General features: G+C 40.2%; 2 protein-coding genes across 10 annotated transcripts in view; one reads left to right on the top strand and one right to left on the bottom strand.

Annotated features, from left to right (window-relative positions):
• The window catches only part of LOC149148024 (uncharacterized), a 34245-nt gene extending 21730 nt beyond the window's left edge, over positions 1 to 12515 (bottom strand). For 7 of the 9 annotated variants that reach the window (XM_089438223.1, XM_089438222.1, XM_089438218.1 and 4 more), the window contains exon 1: positions 11868 to 12510. The gene's annotated coding sequence lies outside the window, so the exon portion shown is untranslated. Of the gene's footprint in view, positions 1 to 11867 lie in introns of all 9 variants that reach the window. The other 2 variants (XM_089438227.1, XM_089438228.1) reach the window with 1 other exon arrangement.
• A 737-nt stretch (positions 12516 to 13252) lies between these two features.
• On the top strand, positions 13253 to 13867 carry LOC149148023 (uncharacterized). The gene has a single exon (XM_089442047.1). It carries the CDS (start codon positions 13253 to 13255, stop codon positions 13865 to 13867), a length of 615 nt encoding a protein of 204 aa, XP_089298173.1.
• Positions 13868 to 17938: the final 4071 nt, after the last annotated feature.

The following is a 17938-nucleotide window of genomic DNA, read 5'->3' as shown; positions in this document are numbered from 1 at the left end:
ACCTCAATGCCAAATATGTCCTTTCTACCCCGGAAATGTCTGCTTCCTCTGTTCTGCTTTCTCTGAACAGTTATGTTTTTTGCCGAATTTGGACTAATATGAGGCAAGGATGGCTTTCTAGTTTTGTGAATCGTGAGCGGAGGAAGTTCAAGTGATTTTTTACTCGGAAGAAAATCAAGGTCACTTCCCACAGAGTTTATGGGAGATGAGACAGGTGAGCTTTGAGGAGTGACAAATATACATGGCTCTTTTCCTTTTTCAGAGGGTAGGATTTTATTTTTTTTGGAGATGGAGAAGAAGATGGAATATATGTAATGTGAGAAGCAGATGGAATATCATGGAAGGGAGGGGGGATGGGTTCAGGGGGGCGGATTTCTATATTAGCAGGAGGCTCTGGGGGATATAGATTTATAAAGGTTATAATCCGCCCTCCCATAAGGAGTGATCGACCTTCGGGATCTTTCAGATAAAAAACTATTCTTCAGAGATTTTGTCCTAGGGGAGGTGTGATTTCTTACATAATTCTTAAATGGAGATGAGGATTTTCGAGGCATATTTTCATATGAAGCAGGCTTTTTGGATGGGCTTCTGGACACTTTGGGAGATGCACTGATAGGTGAAGATAACATAGACATACCTGTAAGAGAGGACCTCTGCTTCCACCCATATGATTTAGACTGAGATTTCTCCTTATGCTTCCTCCCATAAGATTTATGACTAGGACTGTGAGGACAATTTCTATTTAAATGTCCTGTTCTATGACAACCCGAGCATCTGAAAGGGACCCCCCAAAAATCAAGTCTCTGTTTTATATTTAAATCTCCCCAAAATAATTCTATATGATCAAGAAAACCTCCTCTATATGCTTTTTCGATTAGTATCCATGCAACTCGTTTATCCTTTGCCCCGAGGCACTTCGGGTCCACATAAACAAATTTACCTATAGCATTCCCTATGTCTGACAGAGTTTCCTTCGTCCATAATTCAATGGGCAGGCCAGGCAACTTTACCCAAATTAGATTGTTTGATGGAGTATTTCTCAAGGGATTGTAACCTATGTACCATTTATGAAGAGCAAGAAAACTTTTTCCATGGACCCATGGAAGATTCTGAATGATTTCCAGATCTTCAGCACTCATGAAATGAAAACTATACCAATCCTTCATTAGTTTGACAATTTGAGGAATATATCCCAGTAGAGAGTTCCACTTAGAACCAAGCCATTTTTGCATCTGTTCATCATCCATTTCTGGAAAAAACCAACGACCAACAAGGGCTCAATTTTGCAAATTAGCAATGCGGTCAAATAGAAAAACGCTTTCAAGGTTAATAGGTTGCTGATTATTTTTACGTCTCACGGGGCTGAGTTCACTACCTTTTAATTCACATCACACGAAATCTTGGCTACCACCTTCCCGTGCACTTCACACGAAATCCTGGTCATCACCTTCCCCCTCACGTGCCTGCAGATTAGATGGGATCAAATCCTCCGCCAGCGTGGAATGCCAATTACTTGAGGGAAAAGCAGCCCCGTGGAGCTCTTCGGCTTGAATGGTGGCCTGCACCATGGCCGACACATCCAAAAAAAAATCCATACGACCGAACAGGACAAAAATAAGAGCGTCAGCAACGCTGACACGAGATGGACAAACAAAAGATCCGACGCTGATTTCCACAGGCTAGTGCCTTAAATAGAATCTGACAAAATCTATGAACATTCCGATAAGGAATGATATGGCCAAGTAAAGTGAGAGAATTCCCATCAGGGATGGAATTTGACGGGCATTTTCTCCGTCATAAGGCTTTTTGAACATATTTGACGGCTGGAATTTGTCCATGCTCGTTTTGACTGACGTGCCCGGAAGAGTAAAAAACGTTTTTTTGACGTCTGGAACTTTTTCCAAAACGTTCTTACGCCTAGGGTTGGAATTTTTTTGAAAAACGTCAATCCCTTATCTCACAGCCTGCAGGGCCGTCACACACATTGTTTCCTTCCTTTTCCTATTCTCGCGCAACTCCTTTTCGCCTGACATCATGCTTTACTCTCAGCTGCAGCGTGAAACTCTTGGCTGCATGAGGCAAGTAGCTCAATGAATTGTGGAAATGTCAAGAGGGTCAAGGCTGCCAAATTAGCATGTGGGAGGAATCGAAATTAGCATGTGGGAGCAGCCAATGGCCATAGCCATTTTTCCTGAAATTTCTTCTCTTAAAAACGAAGTCTCGTCCCCAATAGCAGCGAATTTTTCGCTCCGCCAGAGATTTAGTTTTTTGTGGAGAATGGGCAATCCCCACTTGTCCCAAGAGCAGGGTTGGAATTTGGATTTCTCTTTACCCGTCATACAATTTTTTTTTGACGTTTTGGGTCCTTATGCTTCCCGTCAAGAAACGTTATACTAAAAATTTTGCCCTTCAAGAGTGATGTTCTCATAATAAATGAACCCTTCACTAATAAAGTTTTGATTAAAAAATTACCATTCAATAAATAATTATGTTGAAAATTTGTCAAGAAACGTTATACTAAAAATTTTGCCCTTCAAGAGTGATGTTCTCATAATAAATGAACCCTTCACTAATAAAGTTTTGATTAAAAAATTACCATTCAATAAATAATTATGTTGAAAATTTTCATATATTTATCGTAATTTTCAAAGGCGATTAACACTCATACATAATTTACCCAAGAATCTTTTTAAAAACAAAAAATAATTTTTGTTTTTATCACTGTCGGTTGAAGTTTTAACAGATTTATTCGCTGTAAAATAAATTTAAAAACCTAGAAGTTTTTTGAAAACCAAAAGAAACTTTCAGTGGAATGTCAATTTCCAGGCCAAGAAACCATATTCTGCATAATGATAAACCCTTGTTTTAAAGAGTTGTGAGCAGTTACACATACTATAAATGTATATCTGATGTTAATAAAAATATGAACTCACATGATTTATCTTTCACATTGTTTGCTGTCCATGTGTGTTTAACATGGTATCGGAGCCAGTACGTTCATAATCTGCTCAATCCTTTGTGAGCCACTTGTTTTTTGTGGCCTGTGTAAACCTACGCATCGATTATACACTGGTTGTATATGTAAGATGGTGATGGCAAATATATTTTGAAGACCGATTATATGCTGGTATATATGTTCGTTGGAATGCTTTTGAATAATAACATTTGAATGGTTGATGCTTGATATTGCCTTGTTTTTAAATCATTTGAATGGTATATGGTGCGGTTCATGAGTGTAATGGTGTGTTACGCTGCTGGAGACCATTCAGTGGCTGTTGTAATCAAAACATTCTATCAGTTCTAGAATCGAAACGTTCTCTCCCATAAATTCCAGCGCTCCTGACATGCTGCCTCTGCCATTTTCTGTCCTGCCATTCTGAGTCTGCTCAGTCATTATTCCTCTGTAGTAATCTGCTCAAAAAAAAAAAAAAAAAAAAGAGGAAGAAAAGAAATGCCATTCTCTTAAGCTTCCACGCAGTTCTGCCATTTTCTACTGCTTGTCAGAACTTGAGCGTTTTATTCTTCACTGAGAGAGCAGGCACTAAGCCTTATTGGTTAGAGTTGCATGGTCCAACAGAGAAACGCACATGACCCTGTCTGTCATGTATTCTGCGATGAAGAAAAACAAAACGCTTCTGCCTATTCTACCTATTTTGCAGAACTGAGAGATCTGCCATTGAAAAACTGACACCTTCGCCTGTTGCGTTCCTGTGATGATTCCTTTTCTTTCATCCGACATGTGAAGTTTTTTAGGCTATGAATTACGGGTAGTATTACTCATATCTGGTCGCTAAAGCTCAGGATACTAGGACGACGAGAGAAAACAGATTTGATCCGAAGACATTTCAACGGGGTATTTGGTGCGCTAGCAAGAGAACTAGACTTCTTGCACACAAAAGAAAAAAAAAGATTTCAACATCTTGTAGCTCATGGAATCCACTTTGGCGGAAATTTGACTAAGCTCAGCCGGTTCACCTATTGTTCCAACGATTGAGTTTGCCCTTAAGCACGGGGTTCCTTATTTATGGACTTCACAATCAAGCTTTTCTCTATGTACATGTGAAATATTCTACATTGCCACTCCTCTACGCGGTGAAATATTTTGTAGCTTCTGTGGATTCTATGGCTGCTCTGAGACTAGTTGGTAGGCTCTTGGGCATTGAATAAAGGTTTGGTTTCTATGTAAATATTGTGGTTGATTGCGTCTTTACTACGCAAGTTATAGGTATTGTAGCCTCCTCCCAAATAAGGCTTACCAACCACCATACGTCACTTACCATTATCAAAAAGAAGTTATACAAGCCACTGTGTTGTTTGCATTGAGACTGTTATACGAGCCATTGTGTTGTTTGCACACTGCTCCTCTCTCTACGCTCAAAGATTCATAGTGCTCGCCTCCTCCCATACGTTGTTGATGCGTTACATCCTTTGCGACAATTAGACCGTTGGATCATCAGAATTTTGTCTAAGAGGAAAGATCAAAAGAAAATTCGATCTATGCTCTCTCGGGTTTGATATATGAAGGTTTTCGATTTGGCCTGTACACCACTCAAAGGCTTGCTTTTAAGACTCCGGATATTAATGAACTGGATGAACTGTTTATTGAATGCTAGTTGATGCAGATTACGACTTCGTTTTGCTTTCCCTCTCCTTCAATAGTTGGGCGACCGATTATTTATCCTTCTCGTCCGACTCCGACTTCGTTTTGCTTTCCCTCTCCTTCACCTGTCGGGCGACCAATTATTACAGTCTAGGTTTTATGTAGGAAGATAGGGCAATCAAATATTTGATGAATTACACCGCTGTCTGATTGTGCTGTTGCTATCATCTTAAATAATCTTGGCATGTGGTCCATCTAAATCAGAAAAAAGGGAGGTCATAATGCGGAAGGGAAAGGACGCATCACATGTGTCTGTGTTTTCGTTATGTCCAGTTCATGGAATGGAATGGATGGGACTTTAGAGGAGTAATTGGGCTCTGTTTCACTTGCCTACCTGCCAGAACAAAATGGAAGGGTAAGGATGCACCACACGCGTCTGCGTTTTTTGATGGTGTGATGTATGGTAATCTGGCTAGGCCAGCTAACCTTCAGAACTCTTTACCACCTCTCTGTTTTCTCTTTAATGAAGAGAGCAAAATAGAAGGGGAAGGGCGCATCACATGGGCATGTGTTTATGACTGATGCGATGTATGGTAATCCGTCCACGACCCAGAATATGTTCATGGTATGAAATTGCATTGTATATGGAAGTATATTGAGAAGCTACATACTTGAAGATTTTTTGAAGACAAAGTGGTACACCAATCAATTTTTTGCAGTGATATTATTGTGAAATGGATAGAATGGGTGTTGTATTAGAATTGCTGAACACTCTAATACATTCTACCACGGACAATACAATTATGATTGATAAAGCCATTGTCGCAAACATTCAAATCTGTTTGAAAAATGTACAAGAAAATATTGAGTTTTTGCAGCTGGAAACAAAGCTACAGCAGGAAGAATTACACCAGTGGAGTCATCATTCTGAACCTGTTTCTGTTCAGAACAATGAAGCAGACTCCCATAAACAGCAAGTCAATATTGTTCAAGTTCATTCAGATTCAGTACCCAATAAAGCAACAGTTGTACATGCAGATGCAGAAACTCAATCTGCACTTCCCAAGCCCATCATCAGACCTTGGGAACAGCTTGTCCACAACAAGCACATAACAGGTCTTGGATATGACAAGGACTTGTCCTTTCATATTCCAGACTACTCAAAGCCCATTCAGTTTCAGAGTGCTGGATTCATTGATGACAGTTCACCTGCTTCTCATGACAGTTCAGCTTCAGCTGTTCTAGATTCTGCCCCTCTTCCACAGCAACAACAACAACAGATCGTGAAATGCCAACACTGTGACCGAGTTGGCCATTTGAAAGATCATTGTTTTGATCTTCATCCATGTAAGCACTGTCATAAAACCAACCATTCTTCACACAGATGCTTCAGAAACAAACGTCCTGCAAGAACAAAGATTCATCTTGGATGGATCGCTTCTTGGCAATGGGCATCAACATCCAAGAAGATATTCCAAACACATGTCAGAACTTGTTCCAGAGTATTGAACAGTCTTGCAGTTGAGTTTTCTCCATCTTCTCACCTTGTACCTGACAGGGGGGAAACGATGGTCATCTACAAGCTTCAAAGTCACATCAAGCGAGCCTGAGCCACAACCTGCCACACCAGTTTCAGAGTTGTAGCCAGAGACAAAGATGCCCGTGAACAAATTGAGAACACTTCCTCTAGCAGAAGACACCAGCTCCTTGCCAGTTTTGGAAGAATTCCAGGAATTGCATTAAGCATTCCAGAGTTGTTGGTTATCCTTAAACCATCACAGGTTGAGACTTCCCTTTTCAGGTTGAAGTTTTACCTTTTATGCGGGGTGAGACCTCCCTTTTATGGTTGAAGGTTTCCCTCTTTAAAACAGTAGGATCACTTCCTCTAGCAGAAAACTTCAGTTTCTTGCCAGTTTTGGAAGAGTTCCGGGAACTGCACTAAGCGTTCCAGTGTTGGTGGTCATCCTTAAACCACCGCCCTTTTTTACCAACATTTCATAGAGCACATTCAGCCTAGTGCTGCCATGCATTTTTGCACATTTTGTATTACAGCTCTCTTCTTGGACTCATACATAACCCTTCGGATTAAGGGGGGGAATGTTGGACACCTAATCCTAAAGGGTTAGTGTGGAAGCCGAAAAGACTAAGCAGTCCAAGAGACCTTGGGATCTGAAACCCAAGAGTCACACATTGTACTATAAATGTATATCTGATGTTAATAAAAATATGAACTCACATGATTTATCTTTCACATTGTTTGCTGTCCATGTGTGTTTAACACTAAGTTCTATAATCTTTCATCCTTCATAAGTACTTATAATCGAAGAATTAACGGGTTAATGAAAGGAAAAGTAAGTGCATAACGAGGCACAGAAACATTATGTGGTCAAAACTTTTGGGCATAAAAACTGCGCTGCACCATAAAAGAAAACCTTAGCGCTTATTTGTAATTGCAAAGTAGGACCATTTACTGAAAACATTGTTGCGAAGATTGTGGATGTGATTTACAAGCCATTTTACCATCCTCGTCAAGTTATAAATGTCCTTCAGTTGACATGGCCATTTTTTAAAGAGTATTCAGATATTTTTACTAATGGTGCAGAGTTACCATGTCGCCAAGGTATGGTGGTATTGAACCAGACAACAAATTATGCAAGATAAATTAAAATGGTGCCTCAATTTTAGGAAAAATTGATACAATAAACACATAGTAAAATTATGTGACATAAATTAGAATGTTGCCTCAATTTTACAGATTTATGGAAAAAATTGATATAAGAAACTATCATCTTCTTAAAATGGGGATCGGGATCCCCTTATATTACAATATATATATATACATCAGATTTATGGAAAAATTGACTTCGTAAAATGGGGATCGGGATCCCCTTATATTACAATAATATATATACATTTTCACAACAGCAACCCAACCCAGTAACGTTCATAGGTGGAGCGCAGGCAAGTCAACAACTTCAACTTCAACTTCACTGTGAAGCAGACCCGGGTGGGGAGGGCAATAGTGCTCCCTCCAAGCCGCCCGGGACAACGCCCGATACAACAAAATACATATTATCAAAAAGCACATGTTCACTCAACACACCTCCAGAAATCTTCCCTCAAACAATTTGATTCTCCGGAACAATTTGAGGTTGTCGCAATTGAGCCCTAAGAATCCATCTTATAGTGGTTAGCGTCGTGCAGGAGGTGGGCCTGAGCAGGCCACCTAAGCGCTGACCAAGAACCTGAGCAGGCCAGCTCAGCTCATGCCAAGAACCTGAGCAGGCCGGGAGCTGGCCGGGAAAAGGGTTGCCTCCTCCCCAAGTCACCTATTCAGAGGAAACATGAATACCATGACACCAAACGGTTATATTGGTAGCCTATCGGAATTCACCTTAGGAGACTAGCCCACTTTTGATTTGTAATTTTAAAACCTTTTTAGTATTTTAAAATATAAAAATAATATTAAGATAACTTATTATCTCATTTATTTATTTTAAAATAAAATTAAGATAACTTACTATCTCATTTATTTATTTTAAAATAAAATTAAGATAACTTATTATCTCATTTATTTATTTTTGTGATTTGAGAAATCAAAAGTGGGCTAGTCTCATAAGGTGAATTCCAATAGGCTACCAATATAACCGTTTGGTGTCATGATATTCATGTTTCGTCCGAATAGGTGACTTGGGGAGGAGGCAACCCTTTTCCCGGCCTGCTCAGGTTCTTGGCATGAGCTGAGCTGGCCTGCTCAGGTTCTTGGTCAGCGCTTAGGTGGCCTGCTCAGGCCCACCTCCCGCACGGCGCTAACCACTATAAGATGGATTCTTAGGGCTCAGTTGCGACAACCTCAAATTGTTCCGGAGAATCAAATTGTTTGAGGGAAGATTTCTGGAGGTGTGTTGAGTGAACATGTGCTTTTTGATAATATGTATTTTGTTGTATCGGGCGTTGTCCCGTGCGGCTTGGAGGGAGCACTATTGCCCTCCCCACCCGGGTCCGCTTCACAGTGAAGTTGAAGTTGTTGACTTGCCTGCGCTCCACCTACGAACGTTACTGGGTTGGGTTGCTGTTGTGCAGATGTATATATATTATTGTAATATAAGGGGATCCCGATCCCCATTTTACGAAGTCAATTTTTCCATAAATCTGATGTATATATATATTGTAATATAAGGGGATCCCGATCCCCATTTTAAGAAGATGATAGTTTCTTGTATCAGTTTTTTTCCATAAATCTGTAAAATTGAGGCAACATTCTAATTTATGTCGCATAATTTGTTGTCTGGTTCAATACCACCATACCTTGGCGACACGGTAACTCTGCACCATTAGTAAAAATATCTGAATACTCTTTAAAAAATGGCCATGTCAACTGAAGGATATTTATAACTTGACGAGGATGGTAAAATGGCTTGTAAATCACATCCACAATCTTCGCAACAATGTTTTCAGTAAATGGTCCTACTTTGCAATTACAAATAAGCGCTAAGGTTTTCTTTTATGGTGCAACGCAGTTTTTATGCCCAATAGTTTTGACCACATAATGTTTTTGTGCCGCGTTATGCACTTTTCCTTTCATTAACCCGTTAATTTTTCGATTATAAGTACTTACAGAAGGATGAAAGATTATAGAACTTAGTTATGGACAAAAATACAATGGGAAACATACTCCAAAATCGGGAGATATAACTGTGTGGAATTTGACTTCCTTACTCAATTTGGATCAATGGGATTTCATTACACGTTATACTTTTTTCTAGTTCCATGCATGAATGAAAAAAGAAAAATCCGAAGACAGTGGATGTTGTGTTTGGAACTGAGGGAGTTGAGTGGCATCGTGGATTTGAAAATGAACAAGGCATGTCCTAGTCCAGGATTAAACAGCCAATCGTGCACATCCCATAAGGTTTGAACACGAACTCCTTCTACATAAATGGTATCGTTGCCCCTGAATTTCCAGGGCAATTGATTCACTTCCACTAGGGTTGGAATTTCGATTTGAACTTTATATATATTAGTGTTTTATATATTTTTAATATTGACTTTATTGTTTTAATTATTTTTTTAATTTAATAAAAATTGTAATAATTGATTTTTTCTAACTTTAAAAAAATATTAATAATAATAATTATTAAAATTATATATTTAAAATTATATATATATATATATATATTGTTTATAAATAGTATATAGAAAATAATATAATCAACCTAAATTATATTTTGCTTTAGAGAAAATAGGGGGTGGTTCAAAAAATATGGAATTGTTATATATTATGTTTTTTTTTTTTTATATATGAGGATCTAATAAAATGTTGATAATTCTATAAAAAAAAAAAATATTTCAAATTTAAGATTACAATTATATGTAAGATTTAACAATATTATTAAGATGTTGAAATGCTAAGAAAATTTAAAAGTTTAACTATATAGATTAATATTCAAAATCAAAGTTCAAATAAATTTAATGTAGATATGAGGATTTCAACATATAACAACTTCCTTAATTTGATATGCCTCTGTCTTTACTTCTTCTTCAAATAAATATTAATATAGATATGAGGATTTCAATATATAGCAACTTCCTTAATTTGATTACCGTTGTCTTTACTTGTTCTTCTTATTTTTCCATTCGAGTGCTTCCTCTTCCTTAACCATTGCCCTTGTCTTTACTTGCTCTTCTTATTTTTCCATTGCAATGCTTCCATCCTCTTCTAAGTCTTCACATCTTAGCTCAAACCTCTTCCTTAACCATTTCCCTCGTCTTTACTTGCTCTTCTTATTTTTCCACGCCCAGTTCAAGATTGACTCCAAGGAAACTGCCAGGAAACTGCAAATTTGCGCTTCAGGATAGTGATTGATTTTTTTTTCTTCAAACACTGTGGGTCTGATTGCTGCTAGGTTTTGATTTTTGATTTAATAAGTAATTTAATTTTTTATTTCAAAAGAGATTTGTATGTGTAACTGCTCACAACTCTTTAAAACAAGGGTTTATCATTATGCAGAATATGGTTTCTTGGCCTGGAAATTGACATTCCACTGAAAGTTTCTTTTGGTTTTCAAAAAACTTCTAGGTTTTTAAACTTATTTTACAGCGAATAAATCTGCTAAAGCTTCAACCGACAGTGATAAAAACAAAAATTATTTTTTGTTTTTAAAAAGATTCTTGGCTAAATTATGTATGAGTGTTAATCGCCTTTGAAGATTACGATAAATATATGAAAATTTTCAACATAATTATTTATTGAATGGTAATTTTTTAATCAAAACTTTATTAGTGAAGGGTTCATTTATTATGGGCAAAATTTTTAGTATAACGATTCTTGACGGGAAGCATAAGGACCCAAAACGTCAAAAAAACAATTGTATGACAGGTAAAGAGAAATCCAAATTCCAACCCTGATCCCCATAATGTGAACCCTGACTGAAATAGTTTCGAAAAGATAAAACTCACCTATCCAGAAAAATCATAGCCAAAAGTAGACAGAAGCTGACAGTAAAATTAAAAGGCGATGACGTCAACAGGAGGAAAGACCGTGATGCAGACTGTAAATTCTGAAACGGCGGCAACTTTTTGACAAAAACCCTCACAAATCCTTCCAAAAAATCAATCACCAGTTTGTCCCGGAAATCGGAAATCAAGAATTTGAAATTTCCGGTCCAGGAATAACCAGAGAAATAATATTGTAATTTTCCGTTCCCGGAAAAAACCAGGCAGCAGGGAAAGAACAGATAGACGGCTCTCTTATTCCAGAGGTTCTAGGATAGACGCTCGATGATCAAAATCCCCCATAGATTCAGAAAAAGCCAGAAAGACTAATACAGCAACAGTAACACCCTTTACATGTGCACCACCAATTTCCAAATCTAAACCTAAAATCTACACATGGTCTGGAGATAATACAGATATCTGATATTTTAAAGGGAAGTTTGCAGGTAAATTTCAGAAGGTGAGTCTGTTTGAAAATGTTGGCTATAAACTCCTCCAGGTAGCTATAAGAACATAACAGAGACATTCACCAAAAAAATCATTGCATCCCCACAGATACAATACTTTTAAGGCAAGATGAGCACAGGAAGACAAAGACTCCTATCTACACGTTAATGCAGACAGTAAAAACTTACAGAGACCTATATTGTTCAAAAAAAGTCGACCGGGAAGTAAGAATTACAGGCAGCTAATTCCATTTGAAATAAAAAAGCTTTTCTGGAAATTTTTGCCAAGTTTTATTGTGAAATTTGAAGCTGAATGTATCTCTTACCTCGTTACTCCCGAGTCGCCGACGCCGAGCCTCCCCGAGAACACGCAAGTCTCCCTTTCGATATACACTAGAATTTTTCAACATAGCCCAGAATATTGCTCGCTTGACAAAACAGACGCAGGTTCTAAGCCTGGGGATAAAAAAGGACACTCGCAGAAACAGACACTTTCTGAGAGGGTTCTTGAAAAATCTATAGCGTAAAAGACCCAGCCCACATGATAAACCCACTATATACTATCAGAAACAGAAGGTGTGACGAAGTAGGTGAGAGAAAACTTCGTCTGTAATCCAGAAGCAAATTCAAAGCCTAAGTAGAATCCAGAAAAATGGACACTCGCAGATCAGGCTCTTCCGAGAGGATTCGTGAAAAAAAAACTGCGTAAAAGAACCGACCCACAAGAAACACCCACCATATTGGCATATACTATCAGGAGCGAAAGGTGTGTCTGAGTAGGAGACCGACACGTTCGAACAAGACACAGGTAAAATTTGCATGAAGAGGACAGGTGTAAAACATTCCTGAGAGCAAGTCTCCCCGGAACGAAAAATACGTGTTGAAAAAAACACTATTCCGGGTAAAACCATATTGGGAAGCAAAACAGGTGACGCATTAATGAACCAGTAGGCCCATCTCTGAATACCTCCACAGAAAAAGACGCGGGGTCTCAATTCGCCTCCAGTGAAAGATCACTGGCTGTCTCCATCATAAATGAATCAGTGGGTCCAGCTCTATTCCTCTGCAGTGAAAAAAGGCGTGTTCTCCTCTCGAGTCGGCCATCATACTCGCTTAAACGAAGGTATTATAAATAAATTGGTTTCGGTATCCAAAAACGTGAGTAGGGTCCACTTGTGTGGTAAAATTCTTGCCTTATTTAATTTCATGTCTTGGAAGAAAATTTCATTATAACAATTTTATATTAAATATTAATGAAATTTAAAATATATTCAAATGCAATTCTCATTAATTGATTTTTTTGCTTGAGTTTTTTTTTTTTCCTTTTCATATTAAATATTAATAATAATTATATTTATTATATTTTTATTAAATATTAAAAATTAAACATTTATACTTTTCTGTCCCAAACAAGTAAGACACAGGAGAGGAGATGGAGGACCCGCGCATGGCTGCCCTCTGACTTGATCCTGGCGACCCTGCAAGCCTGCGCCTGGCAGCGCTGCTGCTAGGCTGCGCCTCTCCTTTCCAGGCCTCCCTCTCGCCCAGGGCCTTCTGCCCCCCCTTTTTACTGGGCCTCCTGCCCTCCCTTTTTTTCACGGGGCTTCTCCCTTGCAGCCTCTCGGTTCTACCCTCTCTTCGTGCCTGCGCTGCTGCTAGGCTGCGCCCTCCTTCTCGGGGCCTCTGCTGTAGCGCCGGCGGTGCAGCAATCATGCCTGCATTGGATCCTCCCTATCAGGAACAGGAAGATCTGGAAAAGTCCTTTGCTTCGCTCATTCCAGAGAACTCTTCGGAAAGAATCCGACCTACAGCTTCAAGGTTCATCAAAAAACTGGATGAAATCCCGGAAGTCTCGCTCCCTCTCGCCCTCCCGAGGAGAGCTGTTGTTGCCTTGGCAGATCGTGGCCTGGTAGGCCAGTTTACGGGATTATGGCCTTCTCCCCGCACTGTCCAACGCTGGGTTGAGAGGAACTGGAACTCGATGGTCCAAGGAAAGATAGCAATAAGGTTATGTGGGAGAGGATTTTTCACCTTCCTCTTTGAATCAACGGAAGACCGAAATCTTATCTTCAGAAATGGCCCCTACTTTATGGATACCAGAGGCCTATACTTGAACAGATGGACACCTGATTTTGACCCAAAGATGGACGTTCCCAACGCTGTCCCTGTCTGGGTTCGCCTTCCACACCTGCCGCTGCACTGCTGGGGAGATGAATCAGTGAAAGCCATAGGAAACGCCGTGGGGAAATATATTGACAGATCGGAACCAAAGGAGAACATGCACGCCTGTGCAAGGATATGTGTAGAAGTTGATTTGGGAAAGTGACTGCCGGAAGCAATCAAACTTAAAGTCGACCAATGGACGCATATACAGCAAGTGGACTACGAGCAGCTACCTTTCAAGTGCAAGGTATGTCATGAATATGGGCATTTTGCTAATAGATGTAGCAAATCTAAATCAAATGTATCTGATACTAATATTGAAGCTTCGGAAGAAGTATGGGAAACAGTCAAGAAGAAAAAATCAAACCCCCCTCAAGGAAATATCTCGAAGACCCCTTCAGAAACTCCCACCCCCCCATCCAACCCTCTGGATCTGGCCCTTCCTACCCTTCATCCTCCAACCCTTTCGAATCTCTGTCTGCAGAAGAACCCCCATCCCCTCCTCCTTCCCCGAGAGGTCCCAAGGCAACACCTGCCTCTCCTCCCCCAACTGTAGAAAGAATTCTAACAAGGAACAAGTCAAAGGAAAATAGCACCTCCACCGATCCTCCCAGAAAAGTCGGAAGGAAATCCAATAAAGAGATAAGGGATGAGAACGCTGCAAAAGAAATGGCCACAGGGACCGAACAGCCAATGGATACATATCTAGATAAGACCAAAGGAAGCGGAGAGAAAATGAAAGAGAAAGGCGGGGTCCATAATAAACAAAGTAAATGATGATTTTGGTCTCTTGGAATTGTAGGGGGATGGGCTCCTCCCTCAAAGCAAATGCAGTCCGAGACCTCCTTAAATCAGAACATCCAGACATTCTCCTACTCCAGGAGACCAAAATCACTGAACGGGAATTTCAAAATGGCATGAAAAGAAGCAGAAATTATGAAGGAATAGCATCAAGTGCAGCAGGTGCCTCAGGAGGCATAGGGACAATTTGGGACAAAAATAAATGGAAACTAAAAAACCACAGGCAGAACAGATGGTGGATAAGATCAGATATGCAAAATATAGCTTCGACAGAAGAGTACACAATCTATAATGTATACGCACCCCCCCACTTCAGAGAAAAAGCTTATTGCTGGGATTCAATCACTTCAGACCTAATGGAAGCCCAAGGAAGGAACATCTCTTGGGAGGCGATTTGAATGTATTAAGGAATGCCGAAGAGAAGATGGGAGGGAACTTCTTTGCAAACTCCTCAAGAGATGCTCTAGAAGAAATCATTCAAGTCCACAATCTGGTGGACATACCACCACAAAATGGGCGTTTCACATGGTCAAATAAGAGAACAGGCAAGAATAACATAAAAGAGAGGCTGGACCGTATTCTGGTACAAGAGAGAATAGTGGCCAATTTTCCAAGCATTCAAAGCTCAATCATTCAAGGTTATATATCAGACCATAAGCCAGTGGCCCTGAAACTGGATAAAGGGAAGAATATGGGTCTGCTCCCTTTCAAGTACAATAGAGCCTGGGACAGCAGTGATGATTTCAGACCCTTGATAAAAGATCAGTTGGCAACATAAATCTCAGGCTCCCCGCATTACATATGGGAAACCAAGCTCAAGCTCCTCAGGATCGCCATCAAGCAATGGGCAAGAGACAAGGCAAAAGAAGAAGGTAAAAAAAAAATTGATCTCCAAATAAAACTAACTCAGTGGAACCAAGAAAAGGAAAGTAGACAAGACACGGAAGAGGATCAAGTTAAGGAAAATGACCTGTATAAGGAGCTGTACAAACAGAATAGAAGGGAGGAAGAAGAGCAAAGGCAAAAGTCGAGATGCCTTTGGCTCAAATCGGGAGATCGAAATACCTCTTTTTTCCACAACAGCCTCAAGCTAAGGCGAGCAGGGAACAACATTGAAAAAATAACAGTGGAGGGAAGAGAACTAAAAGAACAAGTGGAAATTAGGGAGGCAGCGACCCAACATTTCCAAGCTCTCCTAACAGCAGATCCGCACTACACGGACAATCTGGAATTCCTCAGCATAATAGAGAATAAAATCTCAGAAGCCCAAAATACTGATCTGGACAAGGAAATCACAATGGAGGAGTTAGAATGGTCAATTCACAGCATGGCCTCGGACAAGGCTCCGGGCCCCGACGGTTTCACGGTGGATTTTTACAGAACACACTAGGATATTATCAAGAAGGACTACATCAGAATGGCAAAAAACTTCTTCACAAAATGCAAAATGGGCAGCGGCATAAAATCCTCCCATCTAGCCCTTATCCCCAAAGACCCCAATCCTCAATTATTTGATAGATTTCGCCCTATATCCCTGTGCAATGTCTCCTACAAAATCATCACTAAGATCCTAGCAAATAGGCTCAAAAAACTACTCCCTTCCCTCATCTCCGAGAACCAAGGTGGCTTTGTCCCTGGGAGACAAATAATGGATAATGTCATTCTTATCCAGGAGGCTATACAAAGTAGCATATCTAGAAATGAAAAGGGCATGATCATCAAGCTCGATATGGCAAACGTCTTTGACCGGGTTAACCACTCATTCCTCCAGGAAGTATTAAAGAAATTTGGTATCTCTGAATTCTTCATCAGCAGGGTTATGGAATGCATATCAGACAACTGGACAGCTCCTCTCATTATGGCAGGCCTAGCAAAGCCTTCAAAAGCTCAAGAGGCTTGAGGCAAGGATGCCCGCTATCCCCCTTCCTCTACATCCTCATGGCTGAAACTCTAAGCTTGCAGCTGGAGAATATGCGAAAGGCAAAAGAAATAACAGGGCTAGAAATAATCCGTGGAATCAAGGGGATAAACCACTCCCTTTTCGCAGATGACACATTACTAATTGGAGGTGCCTCAAGCCTCATGGCCCGGAGGTTCAAGAAAATTTTGGACCTTTTCCTCCAAGCCTCTGGAGGCAAGCTCAACAACAACAAATGCATGATCTACACATGGAATGTTCCTAGACACATAATCCAGAGAATCTCCATAATTATGGAAATCCCTGCTCAAAGGAACTGGACGCACTTTATGTACTTGGGGCTACCCTTAGCAAAGGAATCAATTAAATCTGAGATTTGGGTCAAGCTAATTGAAAAACTGAGAGGGAAACTTCAGAGATGGGGAGTGTGTTGGCTTAACTTAGCGGGCAGAACAATCCTTATCAAAGCCATCCTTGCAGCTCTTCCAATATATCAATTTGCCATTACTCTCGCCCCTGCCAGCATCCACAAGCACATGGAGCTGATAATTAGAAGTTTTTTGTGGCAAGGAGGAAAGCAAGACACAAAAAAGTTTAGCTTGGTAAAGTGGGATAAGGTCATTCTACCATTAGAGAAGGGCGGGCTCGGAATCAGAATTCCAAGACTAGCAAACATGGCTATGGGCTACAAACTGATATGGAGAATTCTCAATGAGAGAGGAGTCTGGTGGACAGAAGTCATCAAGAAGAAATATCTGAACGGGGTTAACAGTAATATCCTCTCAGAAACCATCATAGACAGGCAGTGTACACCCATCTGGAAGCTAATTAAAAAAACTCTCTCCCCAATTCAAATCCTGTATCTCCAGAGTTCCGGGCAATGGCAGAGATATCAGCATCTGGGAGGACAGAATAATGGGATCGAAGGCAAGGGAAACGCTTCCTAAATACAGGCCCCTTCAGAGGTGGATGACTCAGGCAAACTTCAAGACTCTTTATGATATCTCTCTTTGGGAACATAACTGTTGGATAGGTTGGAGGTCTTTCACCCTTCCCATCGACCTCACAAATCTTTGGGCAGAGCTTAAGACTTCTCTCATAGGCTCAGCTCCCACTCACAAAATGACTGAGGACAAATATGTATGGGATCCCAATGGAGGCAGCTACACGGTCAAAGAAGGTTATAAAACACTTCAGAATGCCTCAGCAATAAACAATTGGCCCTTTCTCAAAGCTGCTTGGAGAATTGAATGCCTGCCAAAGGTTAAGCTATTCAATTGGACCCTTCTCCATGGCAAAATTCTCACTGCGGAGAATCTCAGAAAGAAGGGCATCCAAGGACCCTCAATCTATTGCATGTGCAGGGCTGAGGAGGAAAGCAGCAACCATCTCTTTGTAGAGTGCCCTTTTGCAAGAGCTTGTTGGAAACTCCTCACCAGTCCTATAATTACAGGTGATCTTCCAAATCAGATTACTCTTCTTCAGAAAAATTGGGAAAAAAGTTTTCCCCAAAAC

The sequence above is a fragment of the Pinus tabuliformis genome, chromosome 9 (genome assembly GCF_031772625.1).
Source record: "Pinus tabuliformis cultivar Carrire ecotype Pingquan chromosome 9, CPIR1, whole genome shotgun sequence".
Taxonomy (NCBI): Eukaryota; Viridiplantae; Streptophyta; class Pinopsida; order Pinales; family Pinaceae; genus Pinus; species Pinus tabuliformis.
This window is presented reverse-complemented; position numbering and strand designations above follow the sequence as displayed.